Raw genomic sequence first — 21,497 nt, forward strand, 5'->3', positions numbered from 1 at the left:
TTTGTTATGTGGAAGTGAGAACTGGGTATACTAGGAGAAGCATAAAAGTTGAATGCAATGGGAATGAGTTAATAAGAAGTATAAGCAGTAAAGCAAGAAGAGGTAGGGTCAAGACCAAATGGATGTTGAGTAAAGGTGAAAAGTTGAGTGAGTAGCACAAAAGAAGTTAATGTGATTTGATCATATAGAGAGAATGCATGAAGACTGAATCATAAAACAAACATAACAGAGGAAGAGTGGTTAGGATGACAGGAAGGAAAAGGCCAAGAAAGTCACTGATGAGAACCTCAGAGAGAGATGAACAGTTTAAGAAAAAAAATGCAACATATTAATTGGTGTATGGATGAGAGGGTAGTTTTCAAGGATAGAAAGGTATGGAGAATAACTGTGAATGGTATTGGTGTAAAATAGATTTAGTTATATTTCTTTTTCTTATACCTCTAAGTTTTTTTCACCAATTTTATTCATTTTCTACAATCAACATAACATTTTTTACCCTGAAAGGGACTAGTATGATGAGTATACATACAGTCCATCATACTATTATGCAGAAATTATTAAATATAAACTTTTCTTTAAAATTTTCCCTATTGTTTATTAAATTTATATCCTGCCTTTTTCCTAGGAGCACAAGGCAGCCTCATCTCTCTTCATTTTAACTCCACAACAACTACCCCTTTAAGGGAAGCAAGGATGAGGGAGACTGACTGGCTCAAAGTTAGCTACTGAGTTTCCACATTTGAGGGTGGACTTGAATCTGAGTCTCTGCGTCCTAGTACAGCAATTTAATCACTATGCCACACTGACACTCAGTAGCTTTCCCACCGGGTCTTCCATTTGTGATTTATACATAGTTAAATCAGATTGTCTATATTTATGTCTGTGGGACTGGTATTTCTAAGTGTTAAAACTGTTATAAACGATAAAGCAATATTTTTCTTCCTATGTAAAATAAACAATTTGAAGTTTTTATAATTTTCAGTAATAACCCATACAATTTTCCAACAACACAAAGTCAAATACTTAAGCACCATTTCTTTGTTTGCCTATCAGGCTGTGTAGTAAAAAGAAAAAAAGAAACCCTGTAATTTAGAAGGAAATAAAAACTGAAACTTCAAACATTTCAGTTTATGTTACAAAGTAAAAGAATCATATTATTTAGCAATGTAGAAAATGTAATCTGAATGAAAACAGAATATGGAATAGAGATTAGAAAACTCTACATGATAGCATGTACCCACTATGGAAGAGATAAATTCTGTATGATGAGTGACATTTCACCTAACTTTTTATATTATCTTTTAAAGTAAATTAGGTTATCAATATCCTTCTATTTTCAATTTTAAACATTAAGTGAATATAATTTCACAACAGAGGCACTTTTAGAATTCCAACATTTTCTTTTCAAAATTATTGTAGAAATGCAGAAAGTTTTAAATTTTAGCATAAAGTTCCAATCAGGTCTGAACTTGAGCTATGTGTTGCATAGTCCAACCAGAATATTTGACTAAACAAAAGATTGGCAATGTAACTCTAAATAAAAGGAATCTAATTACACACCTGGCTTCTCATTTCATCCAAAGAGTTGAGTCATTCAACTGAATCTGATAATCAGGAAGAATTTTAATAAAAGTGTATATTAAAGTATGCTAGGAAATTTATAACCATCTCAAGTTGCTAATATCCTCTCTAAAACTGAAATCACATTTTTCTATGGGTTTTTAATTAGAGAACTGTAAGAATCCAGTATCTTCGCTCAATGTCTCTAACTCCTTTAAAGCCACTTTCTAGGACAGACAGCAAAAGTAAGGCAAAAGAAAGTATGAATGAAATATAGTGCATGAGCTTAATTGTCTCACGTTTCAGGAGATAACTGAATCCTAACCTGAAGTGTAGAAAACCACTATATTCAGATTACACATTAATATTAAATGCCTGTCATCTGTTGCTTCATTATAATGGAATAATTTAACCAAGTGAGCTATGAGCTTCTTGTTTCAAGAAAGCCACTGACAAGCAGGTAATAGACAGTAGAAACCTGAGAAAGAAAGTAAGTTATCCTTTCTTAAATATGATGCACCTTTTAATTAAATATGAGTCAGTTACACAGAATGCACTAACAGAGATACTGACATCAGACAATGCATTCATTTACCATATACAGTAAACCCAGACAATCAGCAGAACAATGCTGGGACAGGCAATATCTCTAGAATCACATCCAAATAAAACTGAAGCCACTTTAACAAAATGTATCTTATGTCTCAGTTTCATATGAGAAACATTTTAACACCTAGGATACTTAAAATACCTGGTAAGTTATTAAAGATATGTATTATCACCTCATTTTAATATATATGTATGTATGTATGTATGTATGTATGTATGTATGTATGTATCTCCTGATTAGAATACAACTACAAAGACTCTGACATTTATATACAAATATAACAAAAATCAAATAGTGACTAAATCATTTGGATAAAACATTACAGTAGTCCTTTTCTGAAACATTCCATTTTACACTGTTCAATAATTCTTATCTTTCTAGAATAAAATGTTATCCTCCTATAAGGAAATAACTAAAGCAATCAAGTCTTTTTTCGCATATTGGTGCTTCTAACAAATATAGTCCTGCCCAGCTTTCATTCTGTATACCTACCATGAATTATAAACAAATTAAAAAAAGAATACTAGTCTAAATTTCCATCTAATAAAACCTCAGCGGTGACTAATTTTATTACAGCTGAGATCCCACTATTGGGAGAAGTGCCTAAATCTTACAAATATGCCAACTTCAAAATCAAATTTGGCAGAAAATAAACACCACTTATTTGCTTGTTGGCTAGATTTATAGTTCCCCATCCACAGGGGAGTCAAAAAAGTCAAGATGGCAACCATGATGATGTAGTGCATTGCTGTTTCATCTTTTTTGTTTTATTTTACTGATCTTGTTGTGAGCCACTCAGGGATATTTTATATAAGATGGTCAGTTGTATAAGTCTTTAAATAATAAATAAATAAATAAATAAATAAATATGAGTTATTAAGCCCCGCCCCTTTTGTGCATGCATCAAAATACTGCCATATTGCCTTTTTTAAAACTCCTCTTGTGGATGCTTTTCCTCCAGTCAATACATAGTATCCAATTTCCCCCCACAACAACAATTCTGTGAGGTAAATTGAGAGAATAACTGACCAAAAGTCACCCAATCAGCTTTCATGGCTGAGGGGGAATCTGAAACTTAGCCATCCCAGTGCCAGTCCAACACATTAACCAAGTCACTACTTAATGTTTTTACTTGCGAGTCACCTAGATTTGTTGGGAGTTGGGAGACCTAGAAATTTAATAGTAAATAAATAAATGAAACAGAAATATGTACATCCCCCTTAAAAAGGTTCATTTTAGTTACATTTAGGTATACAGGCATCTCAATTCAGAATTTGCATCTTTGAGGATTTACTAAGAAACATTTCAAGCAAATGTTCAGAACACTTACCAACTAGCTATAGTTTTCCAGGATTTTGTTTTCCCTAAGCAGAAGCATTTGCTTGGAACTACAGTATGTTAAGAGCAAAACAAAAAGAAAAGAAAACAACTGAAAGCCAAATCTCAGGAAATTTGTTTTGGGACTAAGTTTCACGAATGACTTGGGCAAGACAGAATGTATTAGCCTGAAGAGGAGTCTTCCCCCGCCCCTATGTATGCGGGGGACACCGCTCACCTCCTGAATGCGCTTACGGGCCCTTTGCAATACCTCCTCGTAGCCCTTCTGCCGCAGCTCGCTCAGACTCTCGTAATATTCCTCCGGGTCGTCGGTTTCGGTGAAGAGCACCTGAGAGAGGATCTTCCAGCCGCACGTATCGAGGCAGTGGCCCAAGTATACCTGCAGCTGATAGCACAGCACATCCATCTCCTCCTCGGACAGCTCTGGAGTCCCGAAGAGCACCGTCCACATCCCCGACGGCTCCTCGGGAAGGACGGGCAGGCAGGGCTCCAGCTCGGAGTTCACCGAGCTCAGCTGCTGATGGACGGCCCGCAGATCCTGGAAAGAGAAGAGGCCGGCCCAGCTGCATTCCTCTCCAGACAGCGCCTCCGTCTCGGCGGAGGCCGCGGTGGGCGACTCGGCGGCTTGAGGCCCGGCGGGAGGAGAAGGGGGGAGAAAGGCGGCGGCGGCGCCTCCCGAAGGCTCGTCCTTGCCCAGCTCCAGCTCCTCCAGATCTTCGGCCGCGCAGGCCGCCGGGCTGAGCGGCGCCTTCGGAGCGGGCTGCGGCCTCCGGGCCAGGCTGCTCCTCGTCCTCGCCGGGCTCCTCTGCGACGTCTCGGCCCCTCGGCCGCCCGGGCTGCGCGGAAGCGACTCGGCCCGGGCAGGCGACGCCGGCGAGCTCCTGGCTTGGCCGGGCTCCGCAGCACCCCGGGCCGGGATTTTTCGCACGGTGGGGCTCCCGGCCGCTTTACAGGAGGCGCTTCGCTGCTCGGCCGCTCCGGGGCCCACCACGCCGGTGCGGCGGAGTTCCCGGGAGCCGCTGCGCTGCCTCTGCGCCGTCCGGTTGTGGCAGGTGATGGCGAACTTGCTCTCGATCTCATTCCAGGCCACAATGAAGACGAACTTCTGCTTCTCCCGCTCGTGGAAGGCGTGAGGCCTCACGGCCACCCAGTCCGCCTCCAGGGTCTCCTCCAAGGCGAAGGTGCTCATGCTGGACCGACGCCGCCGACGCCCCTCGCCTGTCTTTCCTCTCACGGACGCCGCACCGGCGAAGCGGGAGGGGGGTCTCTTCTCCGGTCAAGGCTGCCGGGGTGCCCAGTCACTGCCCAGCTTCAGCCATGTTAACGGCCGGCATCAGAAGAACGGGCGGGAGGGCGGGCAGGCGGAAACCCAAGCAGGAAGGATACCCGGCTAGCGGGGGCCGGGGGAGCCGCGGTGGAGAGGAGGAGGCGCCAGGGACCCGTCCGTCGCTTCAAGGGCCGCTGCCGCTGCCGCCGCCGCCGCCGCCGCTGCAGCGCGCGCGCCTCCCGCCGCGCTCTGCTTTGTTGTCAGGAGCCTGGCGGCCGCAGAGTCTCCTGCACAGGTACTTGCAGGCGGTCACGTGGAGGCGCCGGATCTGTTTACAAGCCGCCGCTGTCCCGCCCCCTGCGCTGTTCGCCCTCCCCGCCACTTCCCGGGGGGGAGGAACGTCTCCTCCTTTCCGAGTCCGCGGGAGAGAAGGGGCAGCGGAGCGTCCCGCTCTTTCGCCGGCCCCTTCCCTCCGCAGCGCCGCCTCCTCCTCTTCGGAGAGGTTCGGATCCAAGCGCTCTCCGGCGAGGAGGAGAAGGCCGGGATCCTGACAAAGAGGCGACTTGAACCCTCGCCCAGCACGGAATACGGCAGCGCTTTAGCGTCCCTGCTGAAGGGCCTCGTAAGACCCCCTTACGGACAGTGACCGCTGAAGTTCATGGCGGGCTTCTGGGGCCAGATGGCAGCCGTCATCCTCAGCTCCTCTGAAAACCATACCTTGTCTTTGAAGTGAGTCCTCGTGTCCTTGCCTCGGGTATTGTGGAAAGAAGATGTGTACCAGTGAAAACGTATGTGAGCCCTAAGTGGAAACCTCTGTCAGTCGTAACTGCGTGAGAGGGTCAGAAAACACAGACCTGATTCGTGGGAGTCAGTCTTCATTTTGAGCCAGCCTCCCCAAAGGCTTATTTTTAGAAGCTATTTCCAAGGTATGTAGGTATTCCATTAGGGTTTATATTTTTCTAAATTTCATTACTCAATATAGACAAGAAAAATCCACCCTACAAATTCAGAAAGAAATCCTTACAGTACACTGTACATATAAATATATCACAACATGAATATTTGATTGGCAGTTCCCTTTAATATGTTCCAAAAAGGAAAGAAAGAACAACTGATCTTTTAAGTGTCAAAATATTTCTTGCCTAATCATTATCTGGTATCTTATTATCAGCTGGCTATTTATGAACCTGAAAAATGTAGGGTAAAGGGGTGACAGAGAAGTATAAGTAACAATATTTGAGGCTACCATTCCTGACATTGTTTTGATAAACAAGTAATGATCAGGGATGATGATAGTTGTAATTAATTAAAAATCACATTTATACGCTGCCCATTTCACTATCAGTGACTCTAGATGGCTCACAAGTAAAAAAACCCATAAAAACATTTAAAAACTACTGAACACATTAAAAGATTAGGATGGAAAAGGCTGGGTTAGAGCATACAGTGGGGCAAAAAAGTATTTAGTCAGCCACCAATTGTGCAAGTTCTCCCACTTAAAAAGATGAGAGAGGCCTGTAATTTTCATCATAGGTATACCTCAACTATGAGAGACAAAATGGGGGAAAAAATCCAGAAAATCACACTGTCTGATTTTTAAAGAATTTATTTGCAAATCATGGTGGAAAATAAGTATTTGGTAAATATCAAAAGTTCATCTCAATACTTTGTTGTATATCCTTTGTTGGCAATGACAGAGGTCAAACGTTTTCTGTAAGTCTTCACAAGGTTTTCACACACTGTTGCTGGTATTTTGGCCCATTCCTCCATGCAGATCTCCTCTAGAGCAGTGATGTTTTGGGGCTGTTGCTGGGCAACACGGACTTTCAACTCCCTCCAAAGGTTTTCCATGGGGTTGAGATCTGGAGACTGGCTAGGCCACTCCAGGACCTTGAAATGCTTCTTACAAAGCCACTCCTTCGTTGCCTGGGCGGTGTGTTTGGGATCATTGTCATGCTTGCGGTTTTGCTGTCCGCATCAGGGTGGGCCACTCATGGGGTCTCGACAGGCGAGAGTGAAGACAAACACGCAGGTTTTCCTCGAGGTGAGTGAGCCCAGAGCGTGTTCTGAACTACTCTTTTATTGGGTATTACAAGTCAGGAAGCAGGTGGTGGGGGCAGGTTGTGGGGGCATATAGCCTTTTATAGTCATGCAACAGCTTTAAGCAACACTATTGGTTTATTCTATGTTTCCTGTATAGCCTGTCATGGTTATACGTTTCCCTACTTGCTTACGTGGCATCAGGTATTTCTCAAGCAGTGATCGCCTTATCGTGCTTTTAGGTGCTTTTATTATCTGGTACCTTCCCTCATCCTAGGTTTCTGGTTCGTGTGTCGGCCACTGGCCTGGCCACACTGCAGAAGCCTGAATCAAGTTTCTGATAAGCAAGCATTTTATTCCAACATCTCCTCCGTTTTTGTTTTAAAAGTAAAACTGGTGGATTCCAACTCTTCGTCAGAGTCTAATATGCGGAGGGATGCTTTTTCCATATTTTCTCCAGACCGTATTGGTTGGTAATGGTGGCGTTCCAGTACCATATTTTCCAAGGCACCTATTTTAGTTTCCACAAATTTTGTTAGGCGAGATAGAATGCAGGGGCCAAATGTACATGCAAGGAGTAGCAATATCAGTGGTCCTGCTATGGTACCTATCAGGGTGGTCAACCATGGGGAAAAGTTGAACCAGGATTGAGACCATCCTTGCTGACCCTCCCTCTCCTTTTTACGTTTATCCAGGCCCTCCCTGAGTTTGGTCATGGAGTCCTGCACTATGCCAGAGTGATCTGCATAGAAGCAACATTCTTCTCTTAAAGCCACACATAACCCCCCCTCTTTTAGAAAAAGTAAATCAAGGCCTCTTCTGTTCTGCAAGACCATTTCTGAGAGGGAGGTTAGGGATTTTTGTAAGTGAGAGATCGAAGTTTCTATTCTCTCTAAGTCTTCATTGATGGCTGCCCTAAGGTGGTGGTATTGGACATACTGATTTGCAAAGGATGCTATCCCAGTTCCTGCTCCTGTTAGGCCAAGTCCTACCAAGAGAGCTACTGTGAGGGTGGAAATGGGTTCACGTTTGTGTCTTGTGAGTTCTGACCCTGAGTAAATGTAAACTTCTTCTTCTGTGTAGTAGTATATGCGTGGCATGACCTGGACAAGGATGCAAAAACCTTTGGTGCTTATTACATGACCGTGGGCACAGGCCGTGAGGCCTGTAGAGCAAGCCCACCATCCATCTGTGGGTGGTATGTAAAAGAGTGTTGTATCAACCTCACTATGTGTTGTGTTGCAGTATTGTTCGTACTGTGTGGGTACCTGTCCAAGGCAGGTTCCCTTGCCTGAGATTGACTGCAATGTTTGTGAGCCATGTTTCCATCTGCATGCCTTGTCATTCGAGGAAGTGTTGTATGGAGAAACAAGCCCTACAGCCTCATAATATGGGGGTCGAACATCGTAGCAAAACCAGCAGGCTGTAGTAAGGTTGGGATTGGTGTCATTGACCATGTGATAGGTGGCTGTGACGATGTCCCAAAGAGGGTTCCCAGGGCGGCTCTGTGAAGGGGAAAAAGAATAACCGATGGAAGTAGGCGAACTTTTCCCGGGAGTGGGGGTGGGTTGTGGGGGTGGCTCCCTGCGGTTGGCTGGTATTGTCTTGGGGCCCACCGGTACTGGGGGTTCTATGGGGGTTTGTGTTAGGCGTATAGTAAAAATATTCCCCGGTTTTATCATGAACTCGGCCTCCCCAAGTGACCCCTGACTGCCACCCCGTGTGTCGTTTTCCCTCAGCAGTGAAAGAGATTTTAACCGGATTACAATTAACATATGTTCCAAATTGGTTTTGCTCACATCGTACGTTCCCACCAGTCCGTCTGAGCGTAATAAAATCACCTCTGAAAGGAGGGTTCCATGTTATTTCTCCCATGGAGACGCAGCTCCAGTCCGCACAAAAGTAATCGTTTTCCCCACCACACTTCTTCCGGTATGTTGTTGCCCTGACATGGCCGGGGCAGACATAAAGGGGTCATCTCTTGATCCATCTGTGGCTAACCATACCCGGTCTGTTGGGAGAAGTGGTGGTGTTCATCATCACACCAAAGTCAAAGTACAGGTCAGGAAACCAGGACCCCGGCACCACCATAGATGAAGTGGAGTTCAGGATGTCTGCGTGTGCGTCCAATACCGCCCACGTTAGGTTCTGGGGTTGATGGGGATTGTGCTGCGCATAGTTAGGTGCGCAGAGGGCAACGCTCAGTAGCTGAAGGGCAACCGGGAACCACAGTATTCTTCCCAATTGAGGCAGATGTGACATTTTGACTGAGGCCCTTCCCTTGGTCTACCTTCTGTTGTCCCTGCTGTCCTCTTCCTCGGCCGTACGTTGAGGGTCAGCTTCCGGAGTGACACCAGTAAGGCCTCTTATGTGGGGAGGAGGAGGGGCGTCTTGGGCGTCCGGTGAAAGCGGGAGATGACAAGGACGGACGCAGCGACTAGGGACCCACAGAACCTTATCGGGAAGCTGAATGGCCGCGTAACCTCGACCCCAGGTGATGAGTTGCGCAGGCCCTCTCCAGGCGGGGTCTGGCAGGCAACGATAGTAGACAAATGGTCGTTGGTGGTCAGCGGCAGGTTGTGAGGCAAAGTGACGACAAGCAGCAGAAGTGGCAGGTAGTCCGGTCAAGTTGAGAAAGTTAAGAGTATAGAGGCAAAGGTTGAGAATGTCTTGCACCGCTGGGAGGCTAGGGGCCCTTTCCCCTTTGTTTCTATATATCTGTCAAGAGCATGTTTTAAGGTCTGATTTGCTCTTTCAATTATGGCTTGACCTTTGCTGTTGTATGGTATGCCGAATTTGTGTGTGATTCCCCATTTCTGGCAAAAGGCGGCAAAAGCACTGCCTGTATAGCCAGGCCCATTGTCTGTTTTAAGTTCTTTTGGGCGTCCCAGCGTTGCAAAGGTTCGAATACAATGATTAATAATGTGTTTAGAGGCTTCGCCCCTTTGAGGGGTGGCCATGATGAACCCCGAGTAAGTGTCAATGGAAACGTGTAAGTACTTCCATGGGGAAAAAGAAGCATATTGGGTAACATCCATTTGCCAAATTTGGTTGCACTCTGTCCCCCTGGGGTTAACTCCCATGGGCACAGAGTGCGCTTGTTTGCTACAGGTGGGGCATTGCTGTAAAATTGCAGTGGCCTCTGTAGCAGAAATTTTGAACTGCTTAATGAGCGCCTTTTTATTCTGGTGGAAATAGGAATGACTTTCCCACGGAGTGGGAGAGGAAAAGGCAAAAATGAGTGGGGAGGAGGATGCAGCCGCAGCCGCAGCGTCGGCCACGCTATTTCCTTCCTGGAGGATACCAGGGAACGGTTGGTGGCTACGAATGTGTGCAACAGGGAAAGAATGAGTCCTTTGAGAAATGAGGTGTTATAAGGACAGAAACAAAGATAGAAGAGTTGGTTCGATAGAGGGGGATAAGTAGGCTTGATAAATGGAGGAAATAATTTGGGTCCGGCAGGGCGTGACACAGGACGTGCGTCTTGTGGCGTGAGGGAGGAAGAAGAAGGCGGAAGCAAGGTTGTGGTAATGGCGGAGGCCAGCGCAGCCATTTTGTGGCTGGTGGTTCCGACAATACGACATGCTTGGAGAAAATCAGCCAGGGTGATGCCAGGTTTGTTAGCTATGGGCTGGAGCACCTTTTGACAGTCCGAATTAGCGTTTTCATAAGCCAATTTCATACACAGTTCACCTCTAGCATCTACGTTGTCAATTTGGCGTTCTAATGCAACTTGAAGGCGACTAATAAAGGAAGAATAGTCTTCTGTAGGCGATTGAATTATTTTAGAAAAGGTTTGCAAAGGTTTGCCCTGATTGTCATCAACCTTTCGTAAGGCTGCTAAGGCACAATTTTTAATAATAGGAAAAGCAGCTCTATCGGAGTTTTGCTGTTGTGCAATAGTGCTGATGGTGCCAGTCCCCAGGACATCGTCAGCAGTAACATTTTGAGGGAGGCCAGCATTTATGGCAACGGCAGCCTGTTTGCCGTACTCCGAATTCCAAATTACATATTAAGCAGGGGTTAAAATCATGCCAAAAAGTGACTGCCAATCTGCAAGCAGCATTTCCACAGCAGCAGTAGAAAGCGAAGTAAGCAAGCCCATAACATAACGCGACTGCAGGCCATAATCTCTAACAGCACTTTTAATCTCTTTGATTTGTTTGTAATCTATGTGCGTATGCACCGGCTGGCCAGGAGCGCCCGCAGCAGCTCCGGCGGGCACCACCCAGGTCACCGGAAACATTGCACACGCTTCAAGATCCTCAGCAGAGAGTTGACCTGACTGCTGAGCAGTCTGCATAGCTCTGATTATGTGACCCCCCTTTTGAGGTTTTATAGTCAGGGGGGGACTTGGAGCCATGGGAGCCGTGGGACCATTGGCTGGATCAAGGCACCCAGAACCTGCTGACATGGGAAGTAAAGTGGCCGGAGAATTTTTAACAGAATCATACGGGGGTGGTATGGGTTCTGCCGGCATTTGGTTGTCGAATTTATGGTGAATCATTAAGCATTCCATGACCACACGCCATGAGGTCAGAATTTGGACCGGGGCCCTAGGGGCCGCGTGGAAGTATTCCCCCAATTTTGTCCATGTGGATATTTTCAGTGACCCTTTTTCAGGGTATGATGGACATTGTTGCCAAATGTAAGACAAAAGGCCAATTAATTCTTTGTTTTTCAAACGGGGAGGGTTTTGCCTCCGTTTGAAGAAATTTTAGAGGAAGATTCGGTTAATTCCCTCAATTCCTTCAGATGCGCTGTCTGTTGTTGAGAGAATTTTCCGCCCATACTTACGAATATCCAGCCGTGTTTCAGACGGGACGAGTGCACAGCTCCCCTCGAGCGAATAAGTAAGGACGGTCCGAGATGCACCTCGTGAAATCACGCGATCACGTCGGGGTCACCACAATGCGGTTTTGCTGTCCGCATCAGGGTGGGCCACTCATGGGGTCTCGACAGGCGAGAGTGAAGACAAACACGCAGGTTTTCCTCGAGGTGAGTGAGCCCAGAGCGTGTTCTGAACTACTCTTTTATTGGGTATTACAAGTCAGGAAGCAGGTGGTGGGGGCAGGTTGTGGGGGCATATAGCCTTTTATAGTCATGCAACAGCTTTAAGCAACACTATTGGTTTATTCTATGTTTCCTGTATAGCCTGTCATGGTTATACGTTTCCCTACTTGCTTATGTGGCATCAGGTATTTCTCAAGCAGTGATCGCCTTATCGTGCTTTTAGGTGCTTTTATTATCTGGTACCTTCCCTCATCCTAGGTTTCTGGTTCGTGTGTCGGCCACTGGCCTGGCCACACTGCAGAAGCCTGAATCAAGTTTCTGATAAGCAAGCATTTTATTCCAACAATGCTGAAAGACCCAGCCACGTTTCATCTTCAATGCCCTTGCTGATGGAAGGAGGTGTTCACTCAAAATCTCACGATACATGGCCCCATTCATTCTTTCCTTTACACGGATCAGTCGTCCTGGTCCCTTTGCAGAAAAACAGCCCCAAAGCATGATGTTTCCACCCCCATGCTTCACAGTAGGTATGGTGTTCTTTGGATGCAACTCAGCATTCTCTCTCCTCCAAACACGACAAGTTGAGTTTAGAACAAATCATTCTACTTTGGTTTCATCTGACCATATGACATTCTCCCAATCCTCTTCTGGATCATCCAAATGCTCTCTAGCAAACTTCAGACGGGCCCGGACATGTACTGGCTTAAGCAGGGGGACACGTCTGGCACTGCAGGATTTGAGTCCCTGGCGGCATAGTGTGTTACTGATGGTAGCCTTTGTTACTTTGGTCCCAGCTCTCTGCAGGTCATTCACTAGGTCCCCCCATGTGGTTCTGGGATTTTTGCTCACCGTTCTTGTGATCATTTTGACCCCACGGGGTGAGATCTTGCATGGAGCCCCAGATCGAGGGAGATTATCAGTGGTCTTGTATGTCTTCCATTTTCCAATTATTGCTCCCACAGTTGATTTCTTCACTTCACATAAGCTGCTTGCCTATTGCAGATTCAGTCTTCCCAGCCTGGTGCAGGTCTACAATTTTGTTTCTGGTGCCTTTCGACAGCTCTTTGGTCTTGGCCATAGTGGAATTTGGAGTGTGACTGTTTGAGGTTGTGGACAGGTGTCTTTTATACTGAAAACAAGGTCAAACAGGTGCCATTACTACAGGTAACGAGTGGAGGACAGAGGAGCCTCTTAAAGAAGTAGTTACAGGTCTGTGAGAGCCAGACATCTTGCTTGTTTGTAGGTGACCAAATACTTATTTTCCACCATGATTTGCAAATAAATTCTTTAAAAATCAGACAATGTGATTTTCTGGATTTTTTTCCTCATTTTGTCTCTCATTGTTGAGGTATACCTATGATGAAAATTACAGGCCTCTCTCATCTTTTTAAGTGGGAGAACCTGCACAATTGGTGGCTGACTAAATACTTTTTTGCCCCACTGTATATGCCTGTCATTCAAAATAGCAAACTGGTAAGTTATAGTTTCTGTCACGATGCAGTTGTTTTTGGTCCAGCACTTTAAAATCCAAGGACCTTATTAGGAAATAACACATAAGCATTGATTGTAATGCATAATGATGTAGTGTAGCAATATGTTTTAATACAAACATGCTTTGGATCAGGCATAGACACACTCCCTGTATCTGCTGGAGCCAGCAGCCTTTAAAGAGCTGCCAACAGGAATAGCAAAGGTGCCGAGGCTGGATCCAAAGCCCTTTGCCCAGTTAAGATCCAGATATTTCACACCAGCTATCTTGGCTCATCACCAATCCAGAATGTATCCTTCTTCGAAATGTTGTGAATTTCAAGTATCAGTGGGAAAAAGCAAAACTAGCTGTTGATTATGTACTATCAAGTCATTATTGACTCTTAGTGACCATATAGATAGATTTGTCCATGGTGATCTATCCCTAACCTGGTCAATCAGGTCTTCCAATGGTGCACCCATTGCCACTGTAACTGAATCTGTCACCTTGCTGCTGACCGTCCTCTTCCACCTTTCCCAGCATAAGAGCCTTCTCTAGACAGCTAGGTCCTTACATAATGTGTCCAAAGTAGGGATAATTTGAACCTGGTCATTTGTATCACTAGCATTAAAATAAAAATATTACTTTAATGAAAGCCAGTTTGATGTAGAGGTTAAAGCACTAGACTAGAAACTGGCAGACCATGAGTTCTAGTCCCGCCTTAGGCACAAAGGCAGCTGGGTGACTTTGGGCCAGTTGCTCTCTCTCAGCCCTGGGAAGCAGGCAGTGGCAAACCATTTCCAAAATCTTGCCAAGAAAACTGCAGGGGCTTGTCCAGGCAGCTGCCAGGAGTCAACACTGACCTGAGGGCACCAAAACAAACAACAGCAACAAAAACCCCTAATAATCAGCAGAGTTCTTTCAAAGACTTTCCCTGAAAATTATGCAACTGAAATGAACCTAAATATAGTTCTTGAGACATAAAGGGCATTAGTCTCTCTACAATTAAAACAGCTATTGGTAAAATATACCTAAAATAGTGGGCTCTCCTGTACTGTACATGTGTTTAAATGTTGTGATGTTATCTTGGTAGTTTTAAAAATATTAATTGTTTAAAAAGTATCCAAAGACAAATGTTTTCTGGCAGATTCTCATTAGCTATTTAATATTTAGATTTATTTATTCAAGTTCCGAGGACAGAATTAGTGGAATTAATAAGTGGCAAGTATTATTCTGGCAAAATGAGTTTGAATAATGGAAAATTCCCATCAGTTGAGATTCAGATGATAGCAAGTTACATTCTGAGTAGGGAATATTTTTTGTTACGGTTGACTAAATAGGGCCTATGTACTGTATCTGTGATTCGTAAAGCACAAGCCAAATATGAATAGGACCATCACTATATCCTCTCTTTGTCATCCTCTTCATTTATGCATGTGTGTTCTCTTTTCTGTTAGATGAGTATTTCATAATTTACATATTTCTTTTTTTAAAGCTTCAACTTTCACTAAAGGTAATTTCAAAGGAAAGTAGCATAAAACGAATCAATAAAACTATTAAATGTACAGTGGGTACGTTCAGCAATACTTGTGGTAAAGGAGGAAGACACTTGAAGTTGTGAGGCTCCTTAGTGTAAAATTGGATAGTCCCGTTTATATAATGTGTAATATATAAATTTAATAGAGTAGACATACAATATCTATCCCCAAAAAGCAAAGAAAAACAAACACTTTAGCTTTGTAACTACAACTAGAAGTTAAACCCCAAAATAGTAAATAAGGAACTGTGGGAGAAACCACAAGCCACATAATAGATCAATCTTATATAATACATAACTGCTGCTGCGATTCTTTTAAAACAGAAATACATTTCATTCTTGTCAGAAATTACTGACCAAAGATGGTAGGTGGATACATTTTATTCTTTTAACATTTAAATGTTGTTGTTTTGCCTTGCTGATCTTTGATTTTGATAGAATTCCAAATAGTTTGAATTACTATTTGCCTGACATTGTACCTTGGGATCAGTCTTTTCATTGCAAAACGATTTAGAAGTATCTATTTCAGAGAAGCAAACAAGACAGGCTAATGGTAGACCATCATTCATAGTTTATTAAATCTCACATGTGGTATCTCCATAGAACTATTCCAATGGGGTCATTGCTTGATGATCATTTGGATCAAGATGACAGTTTATCATGGTATATGGAGAAATGGCAAAGTAGATTTTAATGTGTGTTTTTTATTGTATGCTTTCAGAGCAATAAACATTATTTAATTATTGCTTTAATTTAATACCTAGAGAATCTTAAAACCATCTATAAAAAACTATGACATATAGTCAGACATATCAAACTTTTAATACTGCTTCATTTCTGCGTTTTTATGCCCTAAGATAATAATGGAGTCCTTATTTTTAGTAAGTTGACCTGTTTCCCCCTTTTTAAAAAAGAAATCTGGTTCAATAACTTATTTTGCAAAAGCTTTGCTTCCACAGGTGTGTCAGAATTTTTGCATTCTTTTTCATATGAACTGCCATATAAATGATGTGTGAGTTGTCATACATTCTTGTTTGGTGACTTAGAGTTGCTTGAATGCAGGGTGCTCTGTACATCTATTTGTCACCTAAAACTTACATTGTTTGTTGAAAACATTCTTAGCAGGAATGTAACCCAGATGCATTTTATAGCATTTCTTAACTGTGGTATAGTTTCTTCTTCTCAAACTGATTTTACAAAATTTTCATTTTATACTGTATATTTGGTAGCCTTTTTAAATTAATTGTGTGATTTCTTTTATAGACCATCAAAATATTAATTATATTGTCTATCACTCATAATAATTGTTTCTTTGAATTGTATAGAATTCTTTTTTTATTAGGATTTATAGGTTTTCAGTGGAATCTTCTGTCTATTTGAAAATTAGTTTAATAGTGCTTAATGGCTTACTGCCAGGTAAATAGGTATAGTTACTAGAAGTAAGCTCTAAACTTACTAGAAATTATTTTTGAGTAGAAGCAGGATTGTTCTGTTTATTTTGGAGACAGGGATATTCAAACAGCAGCCTCCAAATCTCATGTAGGATTCCAGAGCCTGGAAAGCTTCATGCAACCTGGTGCCCATGATCCTTCCTCTAATTTGTTTCCCCACATTTTTGATTAACTGCTGTGGCAGGTCCTGCCAATTTTACTAGAAAATCTTTTCCCTGTGTATCCAAGAGATCATGGTGTCAGTGCCAAAATGACAGATGTTGCTGGGCCTTATTAAAAAAAGTCCTTTAGAAAATCCTCCAGCAGCTGCAGGAATGTCTTTAAGTCAGGAGGGGGAAGGCAAAAAAAATTTAATGTTCCTTCTTCAACAGTCTCGGCTCTGTCCAGATCACCTGGGAGACAAGGAGATAGCTTTAGATTCTTGTGTGTTCAAGTATGTGTGTATGGGATTCCCCCCTACAGGAGTCCATGCCTTCCTGTGAGTCTGTCATGAATCCACACAAGCACCCAAACAAACTTTCTGTTCTTTTTGATATTGATTAGTAGAGCCTGAGAGCATGACAGATAGCTTAGAAATATTTTTTTCAATAGGAGAAGGGAAGGACAGCTGATAGACTGGCAAAGAAGACTTTTAAAAAATCAATTGAGAAGGAGAATTTTAAATCTTGGAGGAGATATGATGGCTGGCAACCTAACATGAAGGTAAACAATTAAAGATTAATTGTTGGTTTTAATACTGAGCAGTACTGGGTAGTGATCTTGAGATGTACTCAGCTCTGTTACACTGCTGAATGATTGTTGGTTCAAGTAGAGCCTAATCTCTCCTGAAGTGGAGCTGAGTGAGATCTGGAGAAGAGTTGCTGAAGACCTGAAGAGGAGGAGAAATGATGGGACATACTAAGTTCTCCTAGGCAGAGAGAATGCCTGTGTTAGCCCGGAAGAGGGGCTACTGGCCAGTATGTTTAACTTACTTTAAATAGAAAATACTATGAAATAGAAATGTATGCATATATGCTAAGCCAGTATTCTAGAATGCACAAATACCTAGGTAGAGAACATGTTCAGTAGAGGAAAAAGAAGTATACTTCAAAATTCTTTTTAAAATTGAAGCATTGGAGGTTATCTGTCCAGTGGAGAACGGAATGTAGTTTTGTTGTTGTTCAGTCATTAAGTCGTGTCTGACTCTTTGTGACCCCATGAACCATATTGTGCCAGGTCTTCCTGTCCTTCACTGCCTCCCTGAGTTGGCTCAGTTTCATGCTCATTGCTTCAGTGATGCTATCTAACCATCTCATCCTCTGCCATCCTCTTCTCCTTTTGCCTTCATCTTTCCCAGCATCAGGGTCTTTTCCAAAGAATCCTCTCTTTGCATTAGGTGGCCAAAGTATCTGAGCTTGAGCTTCATTATCAATCCTTCCAATGAGCAATCAGGGTTGATTTCCTTTAAGATTGACTGGTTTGACCTCCTAGCAGTCCAGGGGACTCTTAAGAGTCTTCTCCAGCACCACAGTTCAAAGGCATCAATTCTTCGGCGCTCAGCCTTCTTTATGGTCCAGCTCTCACAGCCATACATTGCTACTGGAGGAATGTAGTTATCTAGCTATAAATAACTCTTGTCCAAAATTAACTACTATTTGATTTCCTAATAAAAAGTGAAAAAAGGCACAAGAACTGTTTTGTGCTGTGTCTTGTTTCAAATCCAGTGAAAATACAGAATCCCCATTTTTCAATTTTTATCCTACCTTTTATGTATATGTGTGTAAATATACACACATGCAAACATAGAGGGGGGGGTTGCTTATGTACGTACATGCATGCATTTCAGTGCACATCTGTGTGTATATTTTGCCACTCACTACACATGTAGCCCACAGGACTGAAAAGTTGCCCACTCTGTTTTAAGATGAGTGCCCTTTTTGTGTGGTTGTAACAGAGCAATATGGCTACATCCCTGGAACTGATTAATCTCATCAGTTTACTTCTCTTAAAGCTACTGTATATTGCTTGTTTTTAATCAAGAACATTTGACTGCTAAGTCAGGCAAAGATTTTCATTTGCTTTGACTTTTTTCAGAGTCATATTATTCCCCGCTATATGAGCTGCCTGTCAGCCACTACCCACCACTACCCACAGGTGGGTAGTGACCAGAGGAGACCAGAGGAGAGGGGGCTGCACCGGCCAAAAAGGGTTCACAGGAGGTGAGTAGATTCCTTGTTGAATTATTAGCTAAGTCACCACTAAAGCACCATACATGCTGGAAATTGGAAAGCTTATGTTGGGAGAAGTCAGAAAACACCATTTTAACTTCAGAAAATCGTGAAGTTGGCTGATATTGGCTATGAGCTAGGATTAAGAGGAAGGCAGTGTCATGCAGAGATGTCCCTCAAGAACTGTTAGGCTGAAACTGAAGATAGGGGGACATGTAGATATGCCCAAAGAAATACTGGGGGAAGGGAGTAACAAAAAGGCAGGCTTGCTGTAACTGGGATAGGCAACCACTAGATGGCAGCAAAGAGTTACAGAAAAAGAAGTCACCTGGATTTTTATAACTCAGATGCAGCAACTCTGTAAGGTCATTTTCTGGTAACAACTGCATCAGTCAACTCCTCCCCCAAATGCTCAGGGAACCTCTTAAGTAAGAAATTGTGGCACAAAGGGCTAAGAGGTACAGATGACAGTAAACTCTTTTGAAGTGTAGCCATCATCTTCAACTGGTTGAGTGTCCAAACAGCTCTTTCAATAGCAGTAGCAACAAATAGGAATGATGGTGAGTAACACTAAAAATAGCTGCAATGTACACAAGATTCGAAACACAATTGCTGTTGACCCAGTTGAGACAGAATTATTTTTCTAGCTCCCAACATTGATTCTGCCATTTCATACCAATAATTATCAATTTGTGGACACCGGATTCTGGGTGCATTGAGTTATCTGGAAGTAACAATAGAAGCGAATATGTGTAGCTCAGGGTTGAACTGTGGAGTCCTTGGGGTTCTCTGAGCTTGGTTCTTTTCTTGCAAACGTTTCATTACCTGGCTAGGTAACATATTCGGTGCTATCTGGAAGTGCCTCTGGCTGGCTAATGTAATTGAAAAATCCTTATGACAAAAATTCCTGAAAATATAATCACATTGGGATGATAAGAGGTTGTATTAGCATGCCCTTCCTTCTAATAATATTTACTAACTTCTTTACAAGGTGTGAAGAAATGTATCTTCTGTTATACAAAATGACAGCTTATTTACAGGCAAACTGGCTTTGAATTCTTGTAGACAAACTGTATTCAAGAACATTTTGGCTCCTGGTAATTTAGCACAAAGGGCTTTTGTTCTATTTTTGGTTAAGGTTGCCAGAATGTGAACGTTTGAGTGTATTGTATTAGATTTCATGAAATTGTGCAACAGTAACATTAAAAATATCTTTAAATGTGATGCACTTAAATTAAAAAGATATAATTTTGTTCTGAGTTGACCAATTTACTTGTCCAAGGATTATCTCTCTGTCCCAGATACTAAATTCTGAATTTGATATATCTTCCTCACTATCCAGTGGTGATTAATAATACAGGCAATACAGAACAAATCTAAGATTACTTTAGCTTGAAAACTTTGACAATGTTTGGATAATGGTCAGATGTACAGGCTTGATTCAAAAGAAATACACAATCCCTATCAGTTATGTTTAGCAGAGATGAATATTTAGGTTTAGTAAATGAAGACAGTAGGACAGAAAATGGTTTTCTGCGTAAACTTTGTGCTGTCAGAAGGGGGCCATTCACTGGCTCCCCCGAAATGTTAGCTCTCTCCAGAACCTCTGATACCTGTTAGTAAGTACTAGAAGCAATTTGCATCCAGGATTACAGGGTAACAGTCTTGTAAAACTGAGTTCCTTATGTACTAGATTACTTGTTTGTTATAGTAATATAGTATTATGCATAATTGTACATGGTACTGAATGATGCCTATATCATTTCCTTATTCATATATGTATTTCAACTCCTCCTTACTTCTTTTCTGTTATGTTCTTATTTTTTTCTTCATATATGCGGATTTCTTCTTTTTAATTCAATAATTTTAGGGTTCATGGTTGATTAGACATTTTATAAATAAGAATGATTCATATTTGTATTTAGTTACAAAACTGTGTGCAAATCTTAGAGTTCAAGAAAAATTGTACACTAGTTTTTAAGTTGAATTAGCCTAATAAAGATACTGCCCTAATTTGGAGGGTTTTTTTTTATAGCTACCTGACATAGCTTTTTATATATAATAATTTTTATAATATAAAAGTCTTTAATTAATGTACACATATATCATGTGATAAATTGTGCCTCTAAAACCCTATACACATTATATTTAAAATACCCAAATATTGCAAGTTGGATACTCTATATTATAATTAGATTTATATAAAATAGGAAAGTGTATATATTCATGCTTTATATTACTTTATTAGTTCACCGTGCTAATTAAACAACAAATATATCATTACCAAACAATAAGACAGATTTCTCAGTTGAATCTGAATTTAGTAGTCCAGCAGAACTGTTAGAAATACATCAGTAACACACACCCTTATTTATTTCTGGAGCTGTTGGTTCATTTCCTTACTGACTTGACAATTCTTTATTCTTATTTGCCAGACACATCAAATTTATTCACAAACAGGTATCTTTGTTACACAGCATAATATTGTGCAAAATTTACAAGATGTAATGGATAAAACCTGTTCTGACAAGATGATTATCCTATATGGATTTTATGTTTGGGTTGAGAGATTATGTATATATCATTCTCACTAAAATTGCTGTGACTTATTTTATATCTTGTTTAATCACCAATGCAGTAACCTGTGGTTCCTCCTGCAAGCAGACATTGGCTTTCATAGCAATGTTTATACTGAACTTACTGTCAAAAAAGGATGCCTCAGTATGAAGTGAAGTGGGTGGCAGTCTGTGCTGTTAAAATGTCAGTACTGCTATATAGTAACTTCTGATGCAAGGAGTCTAGATTTTTCATTCCCAAGCTCCTGTTGCCCAACCTCATCACATCATACCATTAATGAGAAAAATAAGTTTCAAGATGGTGGTTGTATGGATTGCAAATTGAGAATGAAAGCGTGAGAGCAAACAAAGAGATATAAGTTAGAAAGTTGTGTGCAAGGAAATGTAAAGCTACATTGAGAAGATAGGGAAGTGAGTTACATTTAGGATT

At 42.1% G+C, this 21,497-nt stretch overlaps 2 protein-coding genes across 4 annotated transcripts in view; one reads left to right on the forward strand and one right to left on the reverse strand.

The window, feature by feature from the left end:
• Positions 1-5,057, reverse strand: part of JMY (junction mediating and regulatory protein, p53 cofactor) — a 48,399-nt gene extending 43,342 nt beyond the window's left edge. The window contains exon 1 of the mRNA XM_025174610.2: positions 3,726-5,057. Within this exon, the coding sequence (XP_025030378.2) occupies positions 3,726-4,697 (972 nt within the window). The 5' untranslated portion in view covers positions 4,698-5,057. The remainder of the gene's footprint in view (positions 1-3,725) is intronic.
• Positions 5,058-5,198: 141 nt separating this feature from the next.
• DMGDH (dimethylglycine dehydrogenase) overlaps positions 5,199-21,497 on the forward strand; it is a 105,253-nt gene continuing 88,954 nt past the window's right edge. The window contains exons 1-3 of one of the 3 annotated variants that reach the window (XM_088130077.1): positions 5,199-5,701; positions 16,876-16,986; positions 18,358-18,482. In XM_088130077.1, the coding sequence (XP_087986203.1) occupies positions 16,981-16,986; positions 18,358-18,482 (131 nt within the window). In that variant the 5' untranslated portion in view covers positions 5,199-5,701; positions 16,876-16,980. Of the gene's footprint in view, positions 5,702-11,507; positions 11,814-16,875; positions 16,987-18,357; positions 18,483-21,497 lie in introns of those variants that run through there. The other 2 variants (XM_088130078.1, XM_088130076.1) reach the window with 2 other exon arrangements.

The sequence above is a fragment of the Python bivittatus genome, unplaced genomic scaffold (genome assembly GCF_059951505.1).
Source record: "Python bivittatus isolate LINGU-HERP-01145 unplaced genomic scaffold, Pbiv_v1 ctg000850_np1212, whole genome shotgun sequence".
In the NCBI taxonomy this organism is placed as follows: Eukaryota; Metazoa; Chordata; class Lepidosauria; order Squamata; family Pythonidae; genus Python; species Python bivittatus.